This window comes from Pantherophis guttatus, chromosome 1, assembly GCF_059756535.1.
Source record: "Pantherophis guttatus breed Tessera chromosome 1, ASM5975653v1, whole genome shotgun sequence".
NCBI lineage: Eukaryota > Metazoa > Chordata > Lepidosauria > Squamata > Colubridae > Pantherophis > Pantherophis guttatus.
The window spans coordinates 10,330,586-10,349,931 of record NC_142063.1 but is presented as its reverse complement, the minus strand read 5'-3'; the positions used below and the strand labels follow the sequence as shown (position 1 = coordinate 10,349,931).

The window sequence follows — 19,346 nt, the reverse complement described above, 5'->3', positions numbered from 1 at the left end:
TTTTCTGCCAAGATTGCCAAATCAACTCCATTCTTTGCAACAAAACAAAAAAAGAAAAAAAAAACGGTAACCTGAAACTTCCTTTGCTTTACCCGCTAATATTGTTGTTTGCTTTTAACACTGCAAGAACGCAAAGCTGCAAAATCCACGGAGGAAAGAAAACAACCTGAGGTTTCTGTAGTTCTCTTGAGCCCCTAAAGCAGCAGTTTCTCGACCTCTGCAGTTTTAAGATGTTTGGACTTCAACTCCCAGAATTCCCCAGCCAGCACAGTTGTGCTGGCTGGGGAATTCTGGGAGTTGAAGTCCAATCATCTTAAAGCTGCAGAGGCTGAAAAACTATGCAAGGCAATTTAAGACCTCTGCATCTTGTTATCCCTGGGCTGTGTGAAGGTGCAGAAATGGTTCTCCAAACACATCCGCACACAAACACAAAATATTGGCCATTTGCCGTTCCACCCTGCCCAAACCAGGAATCTAAAGCAGGATTGGGGAGGGTTGTTTTTTTTTTTTTGCTCCTTTGATGTCCAAGAGAAAAACAAAGCAACATCTGTTAGCACCCTCCAGCATCACCTGATACTGTCCCCCCCCATCCCTTTTCTGCTTCAAAGCAGAACGAAATTAGAGATGGATTCGAAGAGAACGCCAATCTCTTAAAACTACGGAGGCCATCGGATTGAAATGACGCCTCCGACGGAGGCTCACCCCAGAGAGAACGATTATCAGATTAACTGGGGGGGAAACTCTACATTCTGAAACTTTTTGGTCTGATCAATTCAATTTCTCTCTTTTGTGAGACAGTCATCAAAACCTACGTCCGGCTGATAGGCCGTTTAACCAAGTCTTTTTTTTTTTTTTTTTTGAAGGAAGACCTCTGAAGCAGTGTTTCTCAACTTCAGGAATTTTTATAAGAAGGGTGGACTTCAACTCCCGGAATTCCTCAGCCAGTCAGTCATACGGAAGTCCACCCTTCTTAAAAGTTCCCGAGGCTGAGAAAGGCTCTTCGAAACACTTCCAGATAACCCGGGATGGGTTTGTTTGATCTGGAAAAAAAAAAAAAAAAGTCTATCTGGACATAAGCAAGCACCAAAGATAATGACGGCCTCTTTTACTTCAACCTCCTCTGACCTTCACCTGTCCCGCTACTATGAAGAGTTAAGATGGTCCAGAAGTCATGCAGCCACCAACAGCCACGGCCATCTTACAACCGCTCCAAACATCTGCCGTTAACACAGTTGGTACGTGAGGTAGACCCTGAGAGAAGGGACAAAAAAGGTCCTTCAAGATTCGAACGCAAACATCAGGCCTTCTCAATCCCTTCAAGTCATTTTTATCTGTCTGTCCGTCCCTCCCTCCATCCGTCCGTCCACTCACTCATCTTGCCACCATTTTTCTCTTGCCTAATGCAACCTCAACCTCAACTGCTCATCTGCATAGAATTATTTACAGGACACACCAAAAAGAATCAACTCTTGAGTAAAGGTGTGTGTTTGTGACCTATTCATCGATCCTTCGACATCCATTTCTGCCCTTTACATAATAATAATAATATAATAATAATAATAATAATTTAAAAATCATCGCTTGATAGCCAAGTCGAGGGGGTGAAGCGACTAATACTAAGAATTCAAGTTGCAACCCACTTCTTGCAGGGATGAATAAATTTCTGGTTTTCGATGCCCGCCTCCCCTGAAGAGTTAAGGAAGGCGAGGACATGTGAAGAAACTGGGAAGCCACAGTGTAAGCATTTAACTCGCCTCTTTATCTATTTGGTGGGTTATTAGGCACGATTTTTAATTGGAAGTAAACCTGGGCAGGCCCACAGTGCAAAATAGGTTTTCAGCACATTTTCTTTGGCTTCTGGGAGATTTTAAAAAGCATCTGTGCCTTAACCTTTACGGAGGCGGCAAAGAGATAATTCTGGACAATGAAATATCACCCAATCACCTCCTGTTTTTAAGCCCTTCCAGGAAAACTGGGGGCATTCCCAGCCAGGAAGACATAAATTGAGGGGGAGGGGGGTGTCTCCAAACTTGGCAGCTTTAAGATTGGTGGACTTCAACTCTGAGAATTCCTCAGCCAGCATGGGGGTTTGAGGAATTCTGGGAGTTGGTGCGCCAGTCTTAAAGTGGTTGTGTTTGGAGACCTCTGGTATAAACGAACACAGTTTTTTGCCAGTGATTGGGTCAAAATCAATACCGTTTCTCTTTTCTGGAGAGGAAAAAGAAATGGCTGGATTAAATTTCACAATCTAGGGAACCTTTTACAGCCTGGTCTGCCTACGGTGCAGGCCTCACTCCGCTGACAAGAAAAACCAGCAGCCAAATAAAAATACAATTATTACCACCAGCTTTGAAAACAGCCTGCAAAATCTGAGCCGATGTTAAGAGACAGTCGAAGCCAAGAAAAATCCAGGGGTGGGGAGGGGGCACCAAAAAACCAAACCTCACTGCACCCAGCTTGGATCAACCATGCAAAGAAGCAAATAGCCTGCTGCTCAAAATGAAGACTGTCCCTTTCTCACACCCCCCCCCACCTTAAGTTACAAGGTTGAGCTGAACAAAAGAACATTGTTAAGACTTGGTGGGTTTGCCTTAGCCCATTCTTACGTCTTCGAAAAAAAAGGATGCAAAATGGAAGAACTTAAAAAGCTCACCCAACGTGCAAGCTGAAAGCAGGCCATGCAAAACATTCATCTATCTTGCACATGGCCACTATGGGGCCGGTCACGAAATCAGATCCACTCCCCCCCCTCTATTTTCCCACTTCTCACAGGAACACAAAGAAGACGGGGCAGGCTGAGAAAAGATTGGAGGAACTTTGAGGCAATGGGTCAGCCCATTGCCTCAAAGCTGAATCTAGCCAACTTTTTTTTTTTTCCTTTGGACAATGTCCCAAAAGGGGAGTCAATTAATGTAAAATGAGAAGGGTATTAAATTCAACTCCTTGGCTTTGTCTGGAAGGCCAGGGAGAAAAATTCGAGGGGGACTTTCAAAGGCAGATTAGGGACAGACCCATAGAGGAGTAAGGCAGTGTTTATCAACCTTGTAAGATGAATGGACTGCAACTCCCAGAATTCTGGGAGTTGAAGTCCACCCGTCTTAAAGTGGCCAAAGTTGGGAAACACTGCAGTTGAGCCTGTCATCTACTTAAAAAGATCCCAGAGAGCGAGGCCACTTGTGCGTTTGGGCAAAAGACGCCTTCTTCCTGTCAGGGGCCGGACAGAAGAAAGACAGAGACCATATAAGCTGGCCAAGTGCAAACCAAAGCTTTTAAAATCCAGACCCCAGGAAGACCACGAATCTAAGTCCTCTCCCTGCCAGCTGCAACAGGTCTAGGAAGAGGCCAGTAGGGAGTAGAGTCCTTCTTGGCTAATGCAGCTCAATGAAGGCTTCCAATTCTTCGGGGATGAAACCCTTATAAGGGATCTTGTGTTTATCCAGCGCTCGGGCCGCAAGGCACTGTAAGGTGATGTAATTAAAAGGCTGCATCATGGCCTTGGTGAGCTGCTTCTCGTCAAGGAGCTCGTAGGCCGTCTGTTTGAAAGCATTGGTCGCATCCATATGAGCTCCGGCCTCCATTAGGGTGGTCATGATGAGGGGGCAATTGTTCCGGGCAGCCACATGCAGCGGGGTGTTGTTGTCGTAATCCCGACTGTCTGGGTCAGCCCCGCACTCCAGCAGGAGGTTCACCACATGGAGAGAGGGGAATTTCCCCACCGGGTAGCGGCCCACTGTGGTTGTGTCCTTGTCCACCGCCATGTGCAACGGGGTGAAGCCGTTCTTGCCTCGGGGGTGACACTTCAGCAAGCGGTAGATGGTTTGGCGTTTCTGATGCTCCTGCTCAGGCGAGCATTCCACTTTTTCCAGCAAAAAGACCAAGTGGAGGATGATGGCCAGGGCTTTGGTGAACTGGGAAGCGTCCGCCACCGGGTCTTTCCGGTGCTGGAGGGCCCTCTCAACCTCGCGGACCCCTTTGCTCAGAACCACCATGAGGTCAGAGAAACCCAGCTGAGTCCCTAAAGCGCCCTTCGAGTGGTCCTGCAGCACGTACGAGAAGAGCTCAGCAAAGGAGAGGAAGCTGCTGGCCGTCATCGGACTCAAGGGCTCCAGGTTGCCCTGCTGCATTTCCAAGGCGTACTTCCACAGGTTAATGCACCGTTCAAAGTTGCCCGAATCAGCATAGACGGCCCCCCGGTAGCGGATATAATACGAGGTATCCGGGTGAGACGGTCCCAGGATACGTTCTCGGATCAACAAAGCCTGCATCCTCATCTCATCCGGATCCGTGATGAGCGATTCCAGCTCCTCCATGCTGCTGACTTCTTGGGCGTAGTCGTAAGCCAGCACCCGCTGCCGAGGTTCCGGTTTGGAGAGACCTTCGCCCCCTCGGAGACGCAGCTCCATCGCCCGGCGCCAATGCTTCAGAGCGCCTAGCAGGTCGCGCTTCTTGTCCACCATGGTGGCGCCCAGCAGCTCCAGCGCCTCCACCGCGGCCTCTCGGGTGCAGTAGACGTGGGATTCGCCGGTCTCTTCCTCCTCCTCCTCTTCCTCTCCTTGCCGATCCTCTGTCTCTTCCTCCTCCTCCTCGACATCCCGGCTTTGGGGTTCCTCCAGCGCTCCCCGGATGAGGAACTCCACGATGTTGGCGTGCCCGGTGACGCTGGCGGCCAGCAGCGGGGTCATGGCGTAGCCGTCCCGCTCCATCCGTGCCCGGCGAGCCAACAGCAGGCGAAGGATCTCCAAGCTGCCGGATTCGGCGCAGTCGTGCAAGGCCGTGTTGCCCTTCAGGCTGCGTCGGTTGACCTCGGCTCCCCTCTCCAGCAGGTAGCGGGCGATGTCGGCGTGGCCCTTGTAGCAGGCGATCATCAGGCAGGTGTGGCCATGGCGGTTGGCCACCTCCAGGTCGGCGCCGCACTCGCCCACCAGGTAGCGCACCACGGCCAGGTGCCCGTCGAAGCAGGCCGCCCTCAGCGGCGTCGAGTTGGTCAGCGTGGTCTGGTTGACGCAGGCGCCGCGCTCCAGCAGGCTCCGCACCACCGGCAGGTGCCCGGCGGCGGCGGCGGCCCACAACGGCGGAGCCCCTTCGATGGTCTCCCCGTCGAAGCGCACCGACCCGCCCGCGCCCACCCGCGCGCCGCAGTGGTCCACCAGGTACTCCACCACCTCGCGGTGACCGTGGCGGGAAGCGATCAGCAACGGCGGGCCTTCCGCGCCGCCAGGGCCCGCCGCCAGACGCTGACGCTCCTCCCGGCCGCGGCCGCCTAGCAGCTTCTGCAGCAGCTTCAGCTTCCCTTCCCGGGCCGCGTTGTACACGGCCAGGCGCAGGTCCATGGCGGCGCCCGCCGCGACTACTACCAAGGCCTTCCCGGGACGGCCCGCGCTGACAGGCCGCTCGTCGCCTCAGATACCGGCGCCGCCATCTTGAGCACTCTTGAGGCGAAAAACAAAATGGCGGGCCTTCCCGCCGGGCGAAGGGAACGCCGGGACTGGTAGTCTGGACGCGCGCGCGCGCAGGCCCGCTTTCGAAGCCCGCAGGGCCGCTCGTCAACTACGTTTCCCAAGAAGCGCAGGGAAGGATAGCCGGCGAGAGAAAGGCGAACCAAGAGGCTGGGGGGGGGGGGAGAAGGGTTTTCGGCGAGGGCTTTCGGGAAGGGTAGTTCAAAGAAGCGAGGGCTTTGCTTAGAGGCGGCTGGGTTTCACTCTAGGAAGGAAACTCAGTTTCCCAGAAAGGGGTTGAAGGAAGCAGAGGCTTGTGGGAACGAGCGGCGGGGGGGGAGAGAGAGGGAGCGTCGGAGTAGGTGAGCTGGCTTCTGGGAAATGGAGTTTGTTTACTTTAGTCTGCTGGTGGATGCACTTACATTCTAATTAAAAATATATATTTCTGATTAAAAAAAATACGTGCCACCTCCAGGCTAACCTTAATGATTACAGATACCATTCAATATATAAACTGGCCTTTGGGTGCAATTACCTGGCTAGCCGCTAGAGGGCAGCAGAAACACATCCAAATCTCCAACCTTTCTCTGCCCTCTACTGGCCATCCCAATATTTACAGCCTCGATTTGCTCCACCAAGACTGAGATTGGAATATTTACAAGTCCTCAAATTACAGCAATTTGTTTAGTGACCGTCCAAAGTTACAACAGTATTGAAAAAATACGACATGACTGTTTTCACTCTTAATACCGTTGCAGAATCCCTATGGTCATATGATCAAAATTAGAATTAGAATTAGATTTTTTTATTGGCCAAGTGTGATTGGACGCACAAGGAATTTGTTTTGGTGCATATGCTCTCAGTGTACATAAAAGATACGTTCATCAAGAATCATAAGGTACAACACTTAATGATAGTCATACGGTACAAATAAGCAATCAGGAAACATTATCAATATAAGTCGTAAGGATACCAGCAACAAGGTTACAGTCATACAGTCATAAGTGGGAGGAGATGGGTGGTAGGAACGATGAGAAGGTTAATAGTAATAGTAATGCAGACTTAGTGAATAGTTTGACAGTGTTGAGGGAATTATTTGTTTAGCAGAGTGATGGCGTTCGGGAAAAAACTGCTCTTGTGTCTCGTTGTTCTGGTGTGCAATGCCCTATAGCGTCGTTTTGAGGGTAGGAGTTGAAACAGTTTATGTCCAGGATGCGAGGGGTCTGTAAATATTTTCACAGCCCTCTTTTGACTCATGCAGTATACAGGTTCTCCATGGAAAGCAGATTGGTAGCCATTGTTTTTTCTGCAGTTCTAACTATCCGTTGAAGTCTGTGTCTGTCTTGTTGGGTTGCAGAGTCAAACCGGACAGTTATGGAGGTGCAGATGACAGACTCAATAATTCCTCTGTAGAACTGGATCAGCAGCTCCTTGGGCAGTTTGAGCTTCCTGAGTTGGCGCAGAAAGAACATTCTTTGTTGGGCTTTTTTGATGACATTTTTGATGTTGGGTGTCCATTTTAGATCTTGCGATATGGTAGAGCCTAGAAATGTGAAGGCCTCTACTGTTGCTACTGTGTTGTCTAGTATTGTGAGAGGTGGAAGCAGGGGAGGGTTTCTCCTAAAGTCCACCACCATTTCTACGGTTTTGAGTGTGTTCAGTTCCAGATTGTTCCAGTCGCACCACGAGGCTAGTTGTTCAACCTCCCGTCTCTATGCGGATTCATCATTGTCTTGAATGAGACTGATCACTGTTGTGTCATCTGCGAACTTCAGTAGTTTAACAGATGGATTGTCTGAGATGCAGTCGTTTGTATACAGAGAGAAGTGGAGAGAGCACACAGCTTTGGGGGGCACCTGTGCTAATTGTACAGGTATCTGATGGGATTCTGTTTAGCTTCACCTGCTGCTTCCTGTTTGTTCAGATGCTTGGCAACTACCATGTGTTTATGAGGGTTGCAGTGTCCAAGGGTCAGGTGGTCACCTTCTGTGACCTTCTGACAAGCTGTTCTGCCCCAGCTACAGACCACAAAGAACGCAGCACACACAAAGTCCGTACAAACCTTAGTTTACTAATTAAGGACTACTAATGAGCTTTCTTAGTAGTTGTTCAAACACAAGTACAGTTTAAATCAGTCTTTTCTGAACAAGGGCTGCTAATTTAACTTCATTAACAGCCGACAAGAGTCCAAGGAATAATAACTCAATTCTGAGGCACAATCTTTCAGTTAACCGTAAGCTTACTGTGGTTGGAAGAATGCCCAGAAGCAATTTGCAGGAAAAATGACAAGAGAGAAGCAAGAGCCGATCAGATGTTTCTGGAGTCAATACGCGAAGGAATATGAACGAAGTTGTTCCCTGCAAATTGCCTCAGTCGTTGTCATTCCTTAAATAGGCTAGGGGAGTGGCCAATTAGCCCCAAGCCTTACTCTCGAGGAGACCTCCTCCTGAGGAGCCATTCCTGCCTTTTGGCAGCTCTGCACGCCCGTGCATCGAGAAGAGGCTCCTCCTCTTCTTCCTCTTCATTTAAGGGAGCTTCTGGAGGTTCTGAAGGCCCTGGCTGAATTCCCGCCTCTGGCACCACATCTTCTCCAGCCTCCTCATTGTCTGACTCGGGTGCCAGCTGCACAGGCTGCTGGCGAGTCACCACACCAGCCTCCTCACTGTCGGAGGCAATTAGCCCCGTTACCTTCCTGAGGTAATTGCCTGGATTGTGGCACTTTCCTTGTGTATACTTTGAAAAATAAAACCGGAATACATCTTCTAATAAACTCATATTTATTGTAAAGAAAATAAAACATCTAACTACCGGTATCTAAAATAATTAAATTGTTACATTTTTACAAAGTTCCTATTGGCTACTTCTCAGCAGCCGGACTTGTCTTGGCAAGAGAAGAAAGAAAAGTGTGAAGTAGAAAGAAAGGAATGCGGATACACGTAGTTAGCTTACCGATAAGAAATTTTGGCAAGCTACAGAAAGTCTGACAGTCCAGAAATAATGAGCTCAGCTGGTAAATACAAAAACGCAGTGACACACAGGCCACTGGTGGGCCATAACACAAGCAAAGTCATTGCGGAAGCCAGATTCACTTATCAACCATGTTTCTAACAACAACTGCAATGATTCACTTAAACAACTGTGGCAAGAAAAGTCGTAAAATGGGGCATAACTCACTTAACAAATGTCTTGCCTAGCAACAGAAATTTTGTGCTCATTTGTGGTCATAAGACAAGGACTATTGGTATATAGACAGAGGGAGGGAGGGAAGGATGGGCAGCATAATAAATAAAATAAAATAGAATAAAATGATATATTAAAATAAAATCCTGAATCCATAATATCTATTTACATGGTCGCTAGCTGTCAAGACCAACTTGAGGATGCATAATGGAACGATATTCAATTTTTTCCTATTTGGGGGATTATTGCTTTTATTGTTTTTGAAAAAGTGCAAAGAAGAGAAACTAAGACGATTAAAGGGCTGGAGACAAAAACATATGAAAAACAGTTGCAAGAATTGGGCATGTCTAGTCTAGAGAAAAGGACTAGGGGAGACATGATAGCAGTCTTCCAGTATTTGAGGGGTTGCCACAAAGAGAAGGGGGTCAAGCTATTCTCCAAAATACCTGAAGGCAGGACAAGAAGCAACGGGTGGAAACTAATCAAGGAAAGAAGCAACCTAGAACTAAGGAGAAACTTTCTGACAGTGAGAACAATTAACCAGTGGAACAGCTTGCCACCAGAAGCTATGGATGCTCCAACACTGGAAATTTTGAAGAAGAGACTGGACAGCCACTTGTCTGAAATGATATAGAGTCTCCTGCTTGAGTAGGGGGTTGGACTAGAAGACCTCCAGGGTCCCTTCGAGCTCCATTCTGATTGATCGAAATACATTGGGTATATATGTATACATTATTTTATTTTCAATTGTAAGCTGCCCAGTGTTTGACAATGAGGGAGGAGGCCATATATACACGTGTTTTAAATAAAAAACATTATATCAGCACATATTGTTTGTTTATTCTCCCTGTTTATTTGGGAGATACATCACGAATTCTGCCTGCTATTTTATTTATTTATTTATTTATTTATTTATTTATTTATTTATTTATTTATTTATTTATTTATTTATTTATTTATTTATTTATTTATTTATTTATTTATTTATTTATTTATTTATTTATTTATTGGTTCGATTTATATGCCACCCTTCTCCGGAGATACAGGGCGGCTTACAATGCATTAAGCAATAACCTTCATACTTTTGTAGATACCTACTTAGTAGGGCTTTCGGGCCCCCCCTAAGCGGTGTTCTTTTTTATACAAAGTCAGCTTATTGCCCCCACAATCCGGGTCCTCAATTTACCTACCTTAGAAAGGATGGAAGGCTGAGTCAACCTTGAGCCTGGTGAGATTTGAACTTGCAGTAATTGCAGGCAGCTGGTGCTACTTAACAGCACTTTAGTCTGCTGCGCCACCAAGGCTCTTCATTTTTTTTTTTTCTTCACTCAGTCACGCGTACCGTGATTGAAGAGATCCATTTTCTCAATACGGATCAAAAGAGACCTGAAGACGGGGGCGATGAGCAGGAGATGGTGTGCCTCCCAAGCACGGGGCTGCTGGGCATAATGGGTGTGGGAATCCGAGAAACCCAGATGCCACACCTGGCGGGGGCAGCCGGTGTCTAGATTCCAAAGTGGGTTTCAAGGGACGTGATGGAGGGCTTTTAGTACGAACAACCTGGCAAGGAAGGTCGACTGGTCCCTGCCACGTTGCCATGGCATCGAGAGATGCGGTCCTACTTTTATCTCGAGTGTCCATTAATAAGAACTGCATCCATTTAATTCCCGGGATGACTCATGGGCCTTTTTCTCCTTTCCCTCCGGCTTCCCATCCCTCTCCAGGCCGTTCAGGACCCTCACTTGTTTCTTTGGGGTGAGGCTGTGGGAGCCCCCCCAACTCCCAGATGTGCCTTCGGAAAGAGGAAGAAGCAAGCTGGCCCTCCCTTTGGGATTAGAGAATGCAGGTAGCCATTCTCCAGGTGGTGTCCCTTGATTTAGCAAAATTAAGATTGGTGGACTTCAACTCCCAGAATTCCCCAGCCAGCATGCTTTAAGATGGGTAGACTTTGACTCCCAGAATTTCTCCGCCAAGCAAGCTTTCAGATGGATGGACTCCGACTCCCAGAATTCCCCAGCCAGCATGCTTAAAGATAGGTGGACTTCAATTCCCAGAATTCCCTAGCCAGCATGCTTTCAAATGGGTGGACTTTGACTCCCAGAACTCCTCAGCCAAGGAAGCTTTAAGATGGCTGGACTTCAGCTCCCAGAATTCCTCAGCCAGAATGCATTAAAATGGGTGATTTTTGATTCCCAGAATCCCTCAGCCAGAATGCATTAAGTTGGGTGGACTTCAACTCCCAGAATTCCCCAGCCAACATGCTTTAAGATGGATGGAGTTCAACTCCCAGAATTCCCCAGCCAGAATACTTTAAGATGGATAGAGTTCAACTCCCAGAATTCCCCAGCCAACATGCTTTAAGTTGGGTGGACTTCAGCTCCCAGAATTCCCCAGCCAACATGCTTTAAGATGGATAGAGTTCAACTCCCAGAATTCCCCAGCCAACATGCTTTAAGATGGATGGAGTTCAACTCCCAGAATTCCCCAGCCAACATGCTTTAAGATGGATGGAGTTCAACTCCCAGAATTCCCCAGCCAACATGCTTTAAGATGGATGGAGTTCAACTCCCAGAATTCCCCAGCCAACATGCTTTAAGTTGGGTGGACTTCAGCTCCCAGAATTCCCCAGCCAACATGCTTTAAGATGGATGGAGTTCAACTCCCAGAATTCCCCAGCCAACATGCTTTAAGATGGATGGAGTTCAACTCCCAGAATTTCTCTGCCAAGCAAGTTTTAAGATGGATGGACTCCGACTCCCAGAATTCCCCAGCCAGCATGCTTAAAGATAGGTGGACTTCAATTCCCAGAATTCCCCAAACAGCATGCCTGAAGATAGGTGGAGTTAAACCCCCAGAATCCCCCCACCAGCATTCTTTAAAATATATGGACTTCAACTTCCCCAGCCAGCATGCTTTAAGAGGGGTGGATTTGAACTCCCAGAATTCCCCAGCCAGTGGTTCTCAGCCTCAGCAATGACAAAAGATATGTGGACCTCAATTCCCAGAATCCTCCAGCAAATGCTTTTTCGACCTCAGCCACATTAAGATACATGGACTTCAACTCCCAGAATTCACATTGCTCTGACAGACAGGGATGAGTAACTCGCTTAATTCATTTGTACAGTTCATTTGCTCCCATGAGAGCAACCGGGGGAATTCTGGGAGTTAAAGTCCACGCATCTTAAAATGGCGACGGTTGGGAAACACTGCTGTACCGTCTGTTTTTGGGAAAAGAAAGGGATTTGTCTGTGCGTGTAAAACCTCAAAGGATTCGAAATGTATATAATATGGAAAATAAGGTCTCTGGGTGGAGACCAAGAGGGGGCATCGATTAAGATCTGGTGGGAAAGAAAGAGAAGAAAAGAGAGAATTGGATGCCAAAAATTGGAAATTACCCCTTTTGACATGACCTTCTCTCAAACGTGGCAAGAGGCCTAATCTTTTTTTTCCCCCATCAAATGCCAGCCATTGTCTGCTCCCAACAAAGAAGGCTGCAATTTCCTGGCTATTCTGAATAACTACCCAATTCTCCGTCACTTCAGCCCTTGTGCTTAAAGCAATCGTTGGAGAACAATTTTAAACCATAATCTAAGGATTTATTGGCACAGGATGGGAACGGGAGGGAGGGAGGGCTCCTCCGAGTGACAGGCCTAGGCCTCCAAACAACAGAGGGCCACAAGAGGTCAAAAAAGTCAAAATGGCAGATGGAAAGGTGTGATTGTCTTTTCAGGCATTTTTTTTTGGGGGGGGGCTAAGCCTAAGGTCTCCATCTTGAATTTTTTGAGCCTGTCCTAGTTAAGATGCTGGTTGGGGGAATTCTGGGAGTTGCAATCCACCCATCTTCAAGCATGTTTGAAGACGAGATGTGTGACGCACAAATCTTAAGTAAGTAAGTAGTAAGTAAGTAAGTAAGTAAGTAAGTAAGTAAGTAAGTAAGTAAGTAAATAAATAAATAAATAAATAAATAAATGCTGTCTAGGGAATTCTAGGAATTGAAGTCCATCCACCTTCAAGCATGTTCGAAGACGAGATGCGTGACACAGAAATCTTGAATGAATGAATGAATGAATGAATGAATGAATGAATGAATGATGTCTAGGGAATTCTGGGAATTGTAGTCCACCCATTTTGAACCATTCTAGCTGGGGAATTCTGGGAGTTGCAGTCCACCCATCTTCAAGCATGTTCAAAGACGAGATGCGTGACACAGAAATCTTAACTAACTAACCATAAATAAATAAATAAATGAATGAATGAATGAATGAATGAATGAATGCAGTCTAGGGAATTCTGGAAATTGAAATCCACCCAGTTTCAAGCACGGTGGCTGAGGAATGTTGGGAATTGTAGTCCACCCATTTTGAACCATTCTAGCTGGGGAATTCTGGGAATTGTAGTCCACCCATCTGAAACTATGCTAGCTGGGGAATTCTGGGAACTGACATCCACTCATCTTAAAGCAGCCTGGGTTGAAAAATACTATTTTAACACCTCTGGATTTCCCTAGCCTAGCCTAGCCTAGCTCAAGCAACGCTGTTTTGTGGCGTTCCACTTTTTCTTGTTTAGCCAGTTTGAGAAGTATATACCTTTTGCGATCCAGATATTCGGGAGATACCATGTGGAGAACTGCCATCCTTAGGGATTCTCACCTTTAAACATTTGGTTTAAAGATCAGGAGGAAAAACACTGACAGGTTTCAACAATACCCCAGTTTAATTGGGCACAAGGACTTTTGACTTATGGGGGAAAGGCTGGCACAATTCACACAACCTCCTTAATCTAGGCATCGCAATATAGGAGTTGGGGAATTTGTCCAGAGAGTTGTTGCAATGTTTTTTTAATAACCCGGTACACAATAAACAACAACTCAGTATTTAACCGTGATTACGGGCCCCAGCGTAGGAAAGTATGGTTGCCCGTTCTCTCGTTGACATGTTAATTAGGTTGTTGTGACGACAGATGATGTGCAATTAGGAAAGCCCACATCTGCATTTGCAAATAGAAATTAGCGGGCGGCATAACAGATGGACGGCGTGATCAGCCGAGGAGACATTTTGAGCAAACAATTTAATCGCCACGTTAGTTGTCTCTGGTCTTAAACTGGTGTGTTCAGGCTTCACCGTTGTCTGATGGAGACCATCTAGACTATTGTGGCCCATCAGCGGCTTGTGCAGATTGTAGCTGATTCCGACAACGAGGAGGCTGGTGTGGTGCTGCGCCAGCAGCCTGTGTAGCTGGCGCTCGAGTCGGACAGTGAGGAGGCTGGAGAAGATGCGGTGCCAGAGGCGGGGATTCATCCAGGGCCTTCAGAACCTCTAGAAGCTTCCATGGGTGAAGAGGACGAAGAGGAGGAGCCTCTTCTCGATGCACGGGTGCGCAGAGCTGCCAAAAGGCAGGAGTGGCTCCTCAGGAGGATGTCTCCTCGAGAGTAAGGCTAGGGGCTAATTGGCCACTCCCTTAGCCTATTTAAGGAGGAAGGCCACTTGCAGCAAGCTGTAGAGAACAACTTCAGTTCACTCTCCTTTGTGTCAGCAAAATCGCTTCTGGGCTTTCTGCCAACTTTAGTAAGACTGATTATCTTATCTTAGAATTCTGGTAGGCTGTTAAGACAGTTCATTAACAGCCTTTGGTTGGTAAAGACTAAGTTATTTGAATAAAATAAGCTTTGTATAGAGTTTGTGTGCGCTGCGTTCTTTGGGGTCCGTAGCTGGGGCAGAACACAGATAGAGGTGCTCCTCGACTTACAACCATTCATTTAGTGACCGCTTGAAGTTACAACAACAGCACCGAAAAAAGGGGATTTGTGAAACCTTTTTCACCCGACCATCGCAGCATCCCCTACAATGCTCACGGGATCAAAATTCAGATGCTTGGCAATGGGTTCATAATTATGACGGTTGCAGTGTCCCGCCGGGGTCACACAATCCTTCTTTGGCGGCCTTCCGACAAGCAACATCAATGGGGGAAGGCCAGATTCACTTAACGGTTGTGTTACTCACTTAACAACTGGCTTGCTTTGCCATGGAGATTTTGGGGTTCGATTGCAGCCGTAAGGTGAGAGTGACCTGTATTTCTTTCATTTAATTTTGCAATTTGGGAGACAGGAGTTTGGGACCCTTTTAATCAAATCATCAGCCTGACTAGGTGGCCTGGTGTTCTGCCCCAGCTATGGACCCAAAGAACGCAGCACACACAAAGTCTGTACAAACCTTCGTTTACTAAATTAAATCAGTCTTTTTCAAATAAAGGTTGTTAATTAACTTTCTTAGCAGCCTACAAGAATCCACAGAATAAATAATAGTAATCTTACTATGGTTGGCAGAAAGCCCAGAAGCAATTTGCAGGAAACTGATAAGAGAACTAAGATCAGGACGCGAAGGAGAGTGAACGTAGTTGTTCCCTGCAAATTGCCTCAGTCGTTGTCATTCCTTAAATAGGCTAGGGGAGTGGCCAGTTAGCCCCAAGCCTTACTCTCGAGGAGACCTCCTCCTGAGGAGCCACTCCTGCCTTTTGGCAGCTCTGCGTGCCCGTGCATCGAGAAGAGGCTCCTCCTCTTCTTCCTCTTCACTTATGGGAGCTTCTGGAGGTTCTGAAGGCCCTGGCTGAATCCCCGCCTCTGGCACCACATTTTCTCCAGCTTCCTCATTGTCCGACTCGAGTGCCAGCCGCACAGGCTGCTGGCGCAGCACCACACCAGCCTCCTCGCTGTCAGAATCAGCTGCTAGCTGCACAGGCCGCATACGGGCCACAACACTCGGTGGCTAAGACTCTGAGCTTGTCGATTAGAAAGGTCGGCAGTTCGGCGGTTCGAATCCCTCGTACAGGTCTCCTGCGTGAGCAGGGGGTTGGACTACATGACCTCCAAGGTCCCTTCCAACTCTTGTTACTGTTACTGTCTCTTCAGATAAGGTGGGGAGGCCAGCGATTCTTAAGAATAGTTTCATCCAGTGTTGGACAACCATTTCGGCACCGAGTGCTGAAATGGGAGCACGCCAGGGGTGGGTTCTACTTAAATTTACTACCGGTTCGCAGCGGGGCCACACGTGCGCCTGAGCGAAGTGAGCGCAGAAGCGTTTTGATGACGTCGGGGTCGGTGGGCGGAGCCTCCTGCCAGTTTTACTACCGGTTCTATTGAACCGGTGTGAACCGGGGGCAACCCACCACTGGAGCACGCATGCGTGTAACGGAAACCGGAAGAGCAGCCACATGCGCGCACCGGGAAGATGGTATTCCGGTTTCCGGCGCATGCATGCGCACCGGCTAGCTGGTCTTCACACATGCATGCGTGCCAGAAACCGTGTGCCATAGGTTTGCCATCATGGTCTAATCTCTGGTCTCTGCAAAGAGGTGGAAGTGCCTTTGTGGACAAGACCCAGTCTGCTTTTTTGCTCCTCACAGGTCAACGCTGGGAATCTCTGCTGCTCAAGCAAGTGAGCCAAGTTGCGTCAAGGCAGAGATCTAGATTGCTCAAGCGAGCGAGCCCAGCTGTAGCAACGATTCTTCGGCAAGAAGCAACTCGTGGGAATGATGGGAAAAGCCTGGCCAAGCTTTGCCTTGCAGCTGGATGTGAACATGTGAATAGAATTAACAGAGTTGGAAGGAGGGACCTTGGAGGTCTTCTAGTCCAACCCCCTGCTCGGGCAGGAAAGCCTATCCCATTTCAGACGAATGGTTGCCCAAGTTCTTCTTAAAAACCTCCAGTGTTTTGGAAAACAGACAACTTCTGGAGGTTGATTAATTGTCAGGAAATTTCTCCTTAGTTCTAGATTGCTTCTCTCCTTGATTAGATAGATTCCATCCATTGCTTCTTGTCCTGCCTGCAGGTGCTTTGGAGAATATCTTGACTCCCTCTTCTTTGGGGCAGCCCCTGAGATATTGGAAGACTGCTATCATGTCACTCCTAGTCTTTTTTTTCATTAAATTAAACATACCCAATCCTATCAACCATTATGTTTTGGCCTCCAGTCTCCTAATCTTCTTCGTTGCTCTTCTCTGCACTCTTTCTAGAGTCTCAACGTCTGTTTTACATCGTGGCGACCAAAACTGAATGCAATATTCCACGTGTGGCCTTACCAAGACATTATAAAGTGGTCTTAAAACTTCGCGTGATCTTGATTCTATCCCTCTGTTGATGCAGCCTAGAACTGTGTTGGCTTTTTTGGCAGCTGCTGCACACGGCTGGCTCCTATCTAAATGGTTGCCCACTAGGACTCCAAGATCCCTCTCACAGTTACTACTATTGAGTCAGGCACCACTTATTCTATACCCTCCCTTTGGATGCTGGGAAATGGACAACGTGAGTGTTGGCCGCTGAAATATATATATATATATATATATGTTTTCTCAGGTTTTCGCGGGTGTTTGTATGTAGGTCTTTGGTTATTCGGGTCTTCTCCCACGTAAAATTGGAAGTGTCTTGGCGACGTTTCGACGAACTCTCATTCGTCATCTTCAGGCTGGTGTTCTCGGCTTCGTGCTTCCAGGAGCAATGTGAGATCGCAGCTGTCTCTTCCTTTTAACTGCTAGTGGGGGTGTGAGCTGATTGGGTGGGAACTTGGCAGTGTTCTGATATATATAAAACATTTTTATATGTTTTCTCAGGTTTTCGCGGGTGTTTGTATGTAGGTCTTTGGTTATTCGGCTCCTGGAAGCACGAAGCCGAGAACACCAGCCTGAAGATGACGAATGAGAATTCGTCTCATTCACAAGTTTCTGGGCTTTTTGTATCCTGCTGAAAAGCAACAACTCTGTGCTGCAATTTGGGAGACTCAAATAGCTGTGGAACAACTTAGCTTACGTAGGTGGAACCTGGCTAGAAAGAATATATATATATATATATATATATATATATATATATATATATATATATATATATATATATATCCGGAATCTAAATTTCTTTAAACATTTTTTAAATGTATCCTGTGAGCCACTTCCCAGCGATTGCCTCGCAGCAAGATGCATTGGGATTTCAATCTCCCTAATTCTTAACCAGCCTGGCTAAGGGTGATGGGTGTTGTAGTCCCTGTTGAAAGGATGATTGACCCACAGTGGGGGGTTTCAAAATTTTTTACTACCGGTTCTGTGGGTGTGGCTTGGTGGGCGTGGCATGGCTTGGTGGGCGTGGCAGGGGAAGGATACTGTAAAATCTCCATTCCCACCCCACTCCAGGGGAAGGTTAGTGCAAAATCTCCATTCCCACCCCACTCCAGGGGAAGGTTACTGCAAAATCCACATTTCCTCCCGATCAGCTGGGACTCGGGAGGCAGAGAATAGATGGGGGCAGGGGCAGTCAGAATTTTTACTACCGGTTCTGTGGGCGTGGCTTGGTGGGCGTGGTGTGGCTTGGTGGGCGTGGCGTGGCTTGGTGGGTGTGGCAGGAGAAGGATACTGTAAAATCTCCATTCCTTCCCAGAGAATAGATGGGGGCGGGGCCAGTCAGAATTTTTACTACCGGTTCTCCGAACTACTCAAAATTTCACGCTACCCGTTCTCCAGAACTGGTCAGAACCTGCTGAAACCCACCTCTGACGTCCAAAACCCATCCCTAGGATGCCAGTTTGGGAGAAAGCGGCTTATATCAAGAAGCAAATGCAGAGAAACCGGGGTTAAAAGAAGAACTCGGCAAAACCTCTTTTAATGCCATAGAGACATTTCTCGTCTTCTCGGCAAGATAAACGCTCTTTAGATTGACCTTTCCAATCGGTTAGTAGTTTTTGTTTTTTTTCTTATAAAAAAAATGCGGTTTTGATATTGCTTTTGATGGCGTATTTTCCCCCCCCCCTCTGTTTTTCCTTTATGATTTTGCAATCCATCCATCACCTTGGCAACATTTCTCCGAAAGAGAAGCGGAGACAGAAATACTGCAAATAAATGGAATCAGTAAATTAAATTAATGGGAGATTGTGCTTTGCTTCCATTGAGCACAGATTCTAGTTCCACCCCAACCCACACTTCCGGATGGGTTACAGCTCCCATCGTCCACTACCGGCGTGCCCATACTGGAGACGTTGCATACCATATCTGATATTCTATAGGTAGTTCTCAACTTGCAACAGTTCGTTTAGTGACCATTCAAAGTTGCAACAGCACTGAAAAAAAGCAACTGATGACCATTTTTCACACTTACGACCATTGCAAATGACTCATATATATGACGGTTGCAGTGTTCCCGGGGTCCTTTGATCCCCTTTGGCGCAAAGTCAATGGGGGACGCCGGATTCGTTTAATGGCCATGTTTCTAACTTAACAACTGCAGTGATTCGCTTAACGACGGTGGCCAGAAAGGCAGCAAAACGGGGCAAAACTCACTTTTAACAACTGCCTCACTCAGCCACAGGAATGTTGGGCTCAATTGTGGTCATAAGTGGAGGACTACCTGTATTTCAAGTGGCTATTTTAAACTTGGCTTAATTCATACAACCACGGATCAAGTTAGGATTTGATAATCCAAATTGTAGCTTAAAGTCTTGGCTTAATTCATGCAACCAAGGTTTAGGTTGGATCTGATGATGCAATTGCAGCGGAACTGAAGTAACTGAAAAACATTAGCAAGTTGACAAACTGTGGTTTATTTCATCCTATCACTTGCAGTCGTCATGCTTTATTTCTTGCAGGCTGCTTAATAAAAAAAATATACAGTAGTGGCCAAAATTGTGGAAACCTTTTGGGAAAAGTGTTTTGAGGTTTGATGGCTAATAACACCACTTTTTTTTTTTTTTTTTTGAGTTT

General features: G+C 47.1%; 1 protein-coding gene across 1 annotated transcript; it reads right to left on the bottom strand.

The window, feature by feature from the left end:
- Positions 1-3,243: 3,243 nt before the first annotated feature.
- Positions 3,244-5,560, bottom strand: FEM1A (fem-1 homolog A). Its single transcript, XM_034422710.3, has one exon. The coding sequence runs from the start codon at positions 5,328-5,330 to the stop codon at positions 3,369-3,371; it is 1,962 nt and encodes a 653-aa protein (XP_034278601.2). The 5' UTR covers positions 5,331-5,560; the 3' UTR covers positions 3,244-3,368.
- Positions 5,561-19,346: the final 13,786 nt, after the last annotated feature.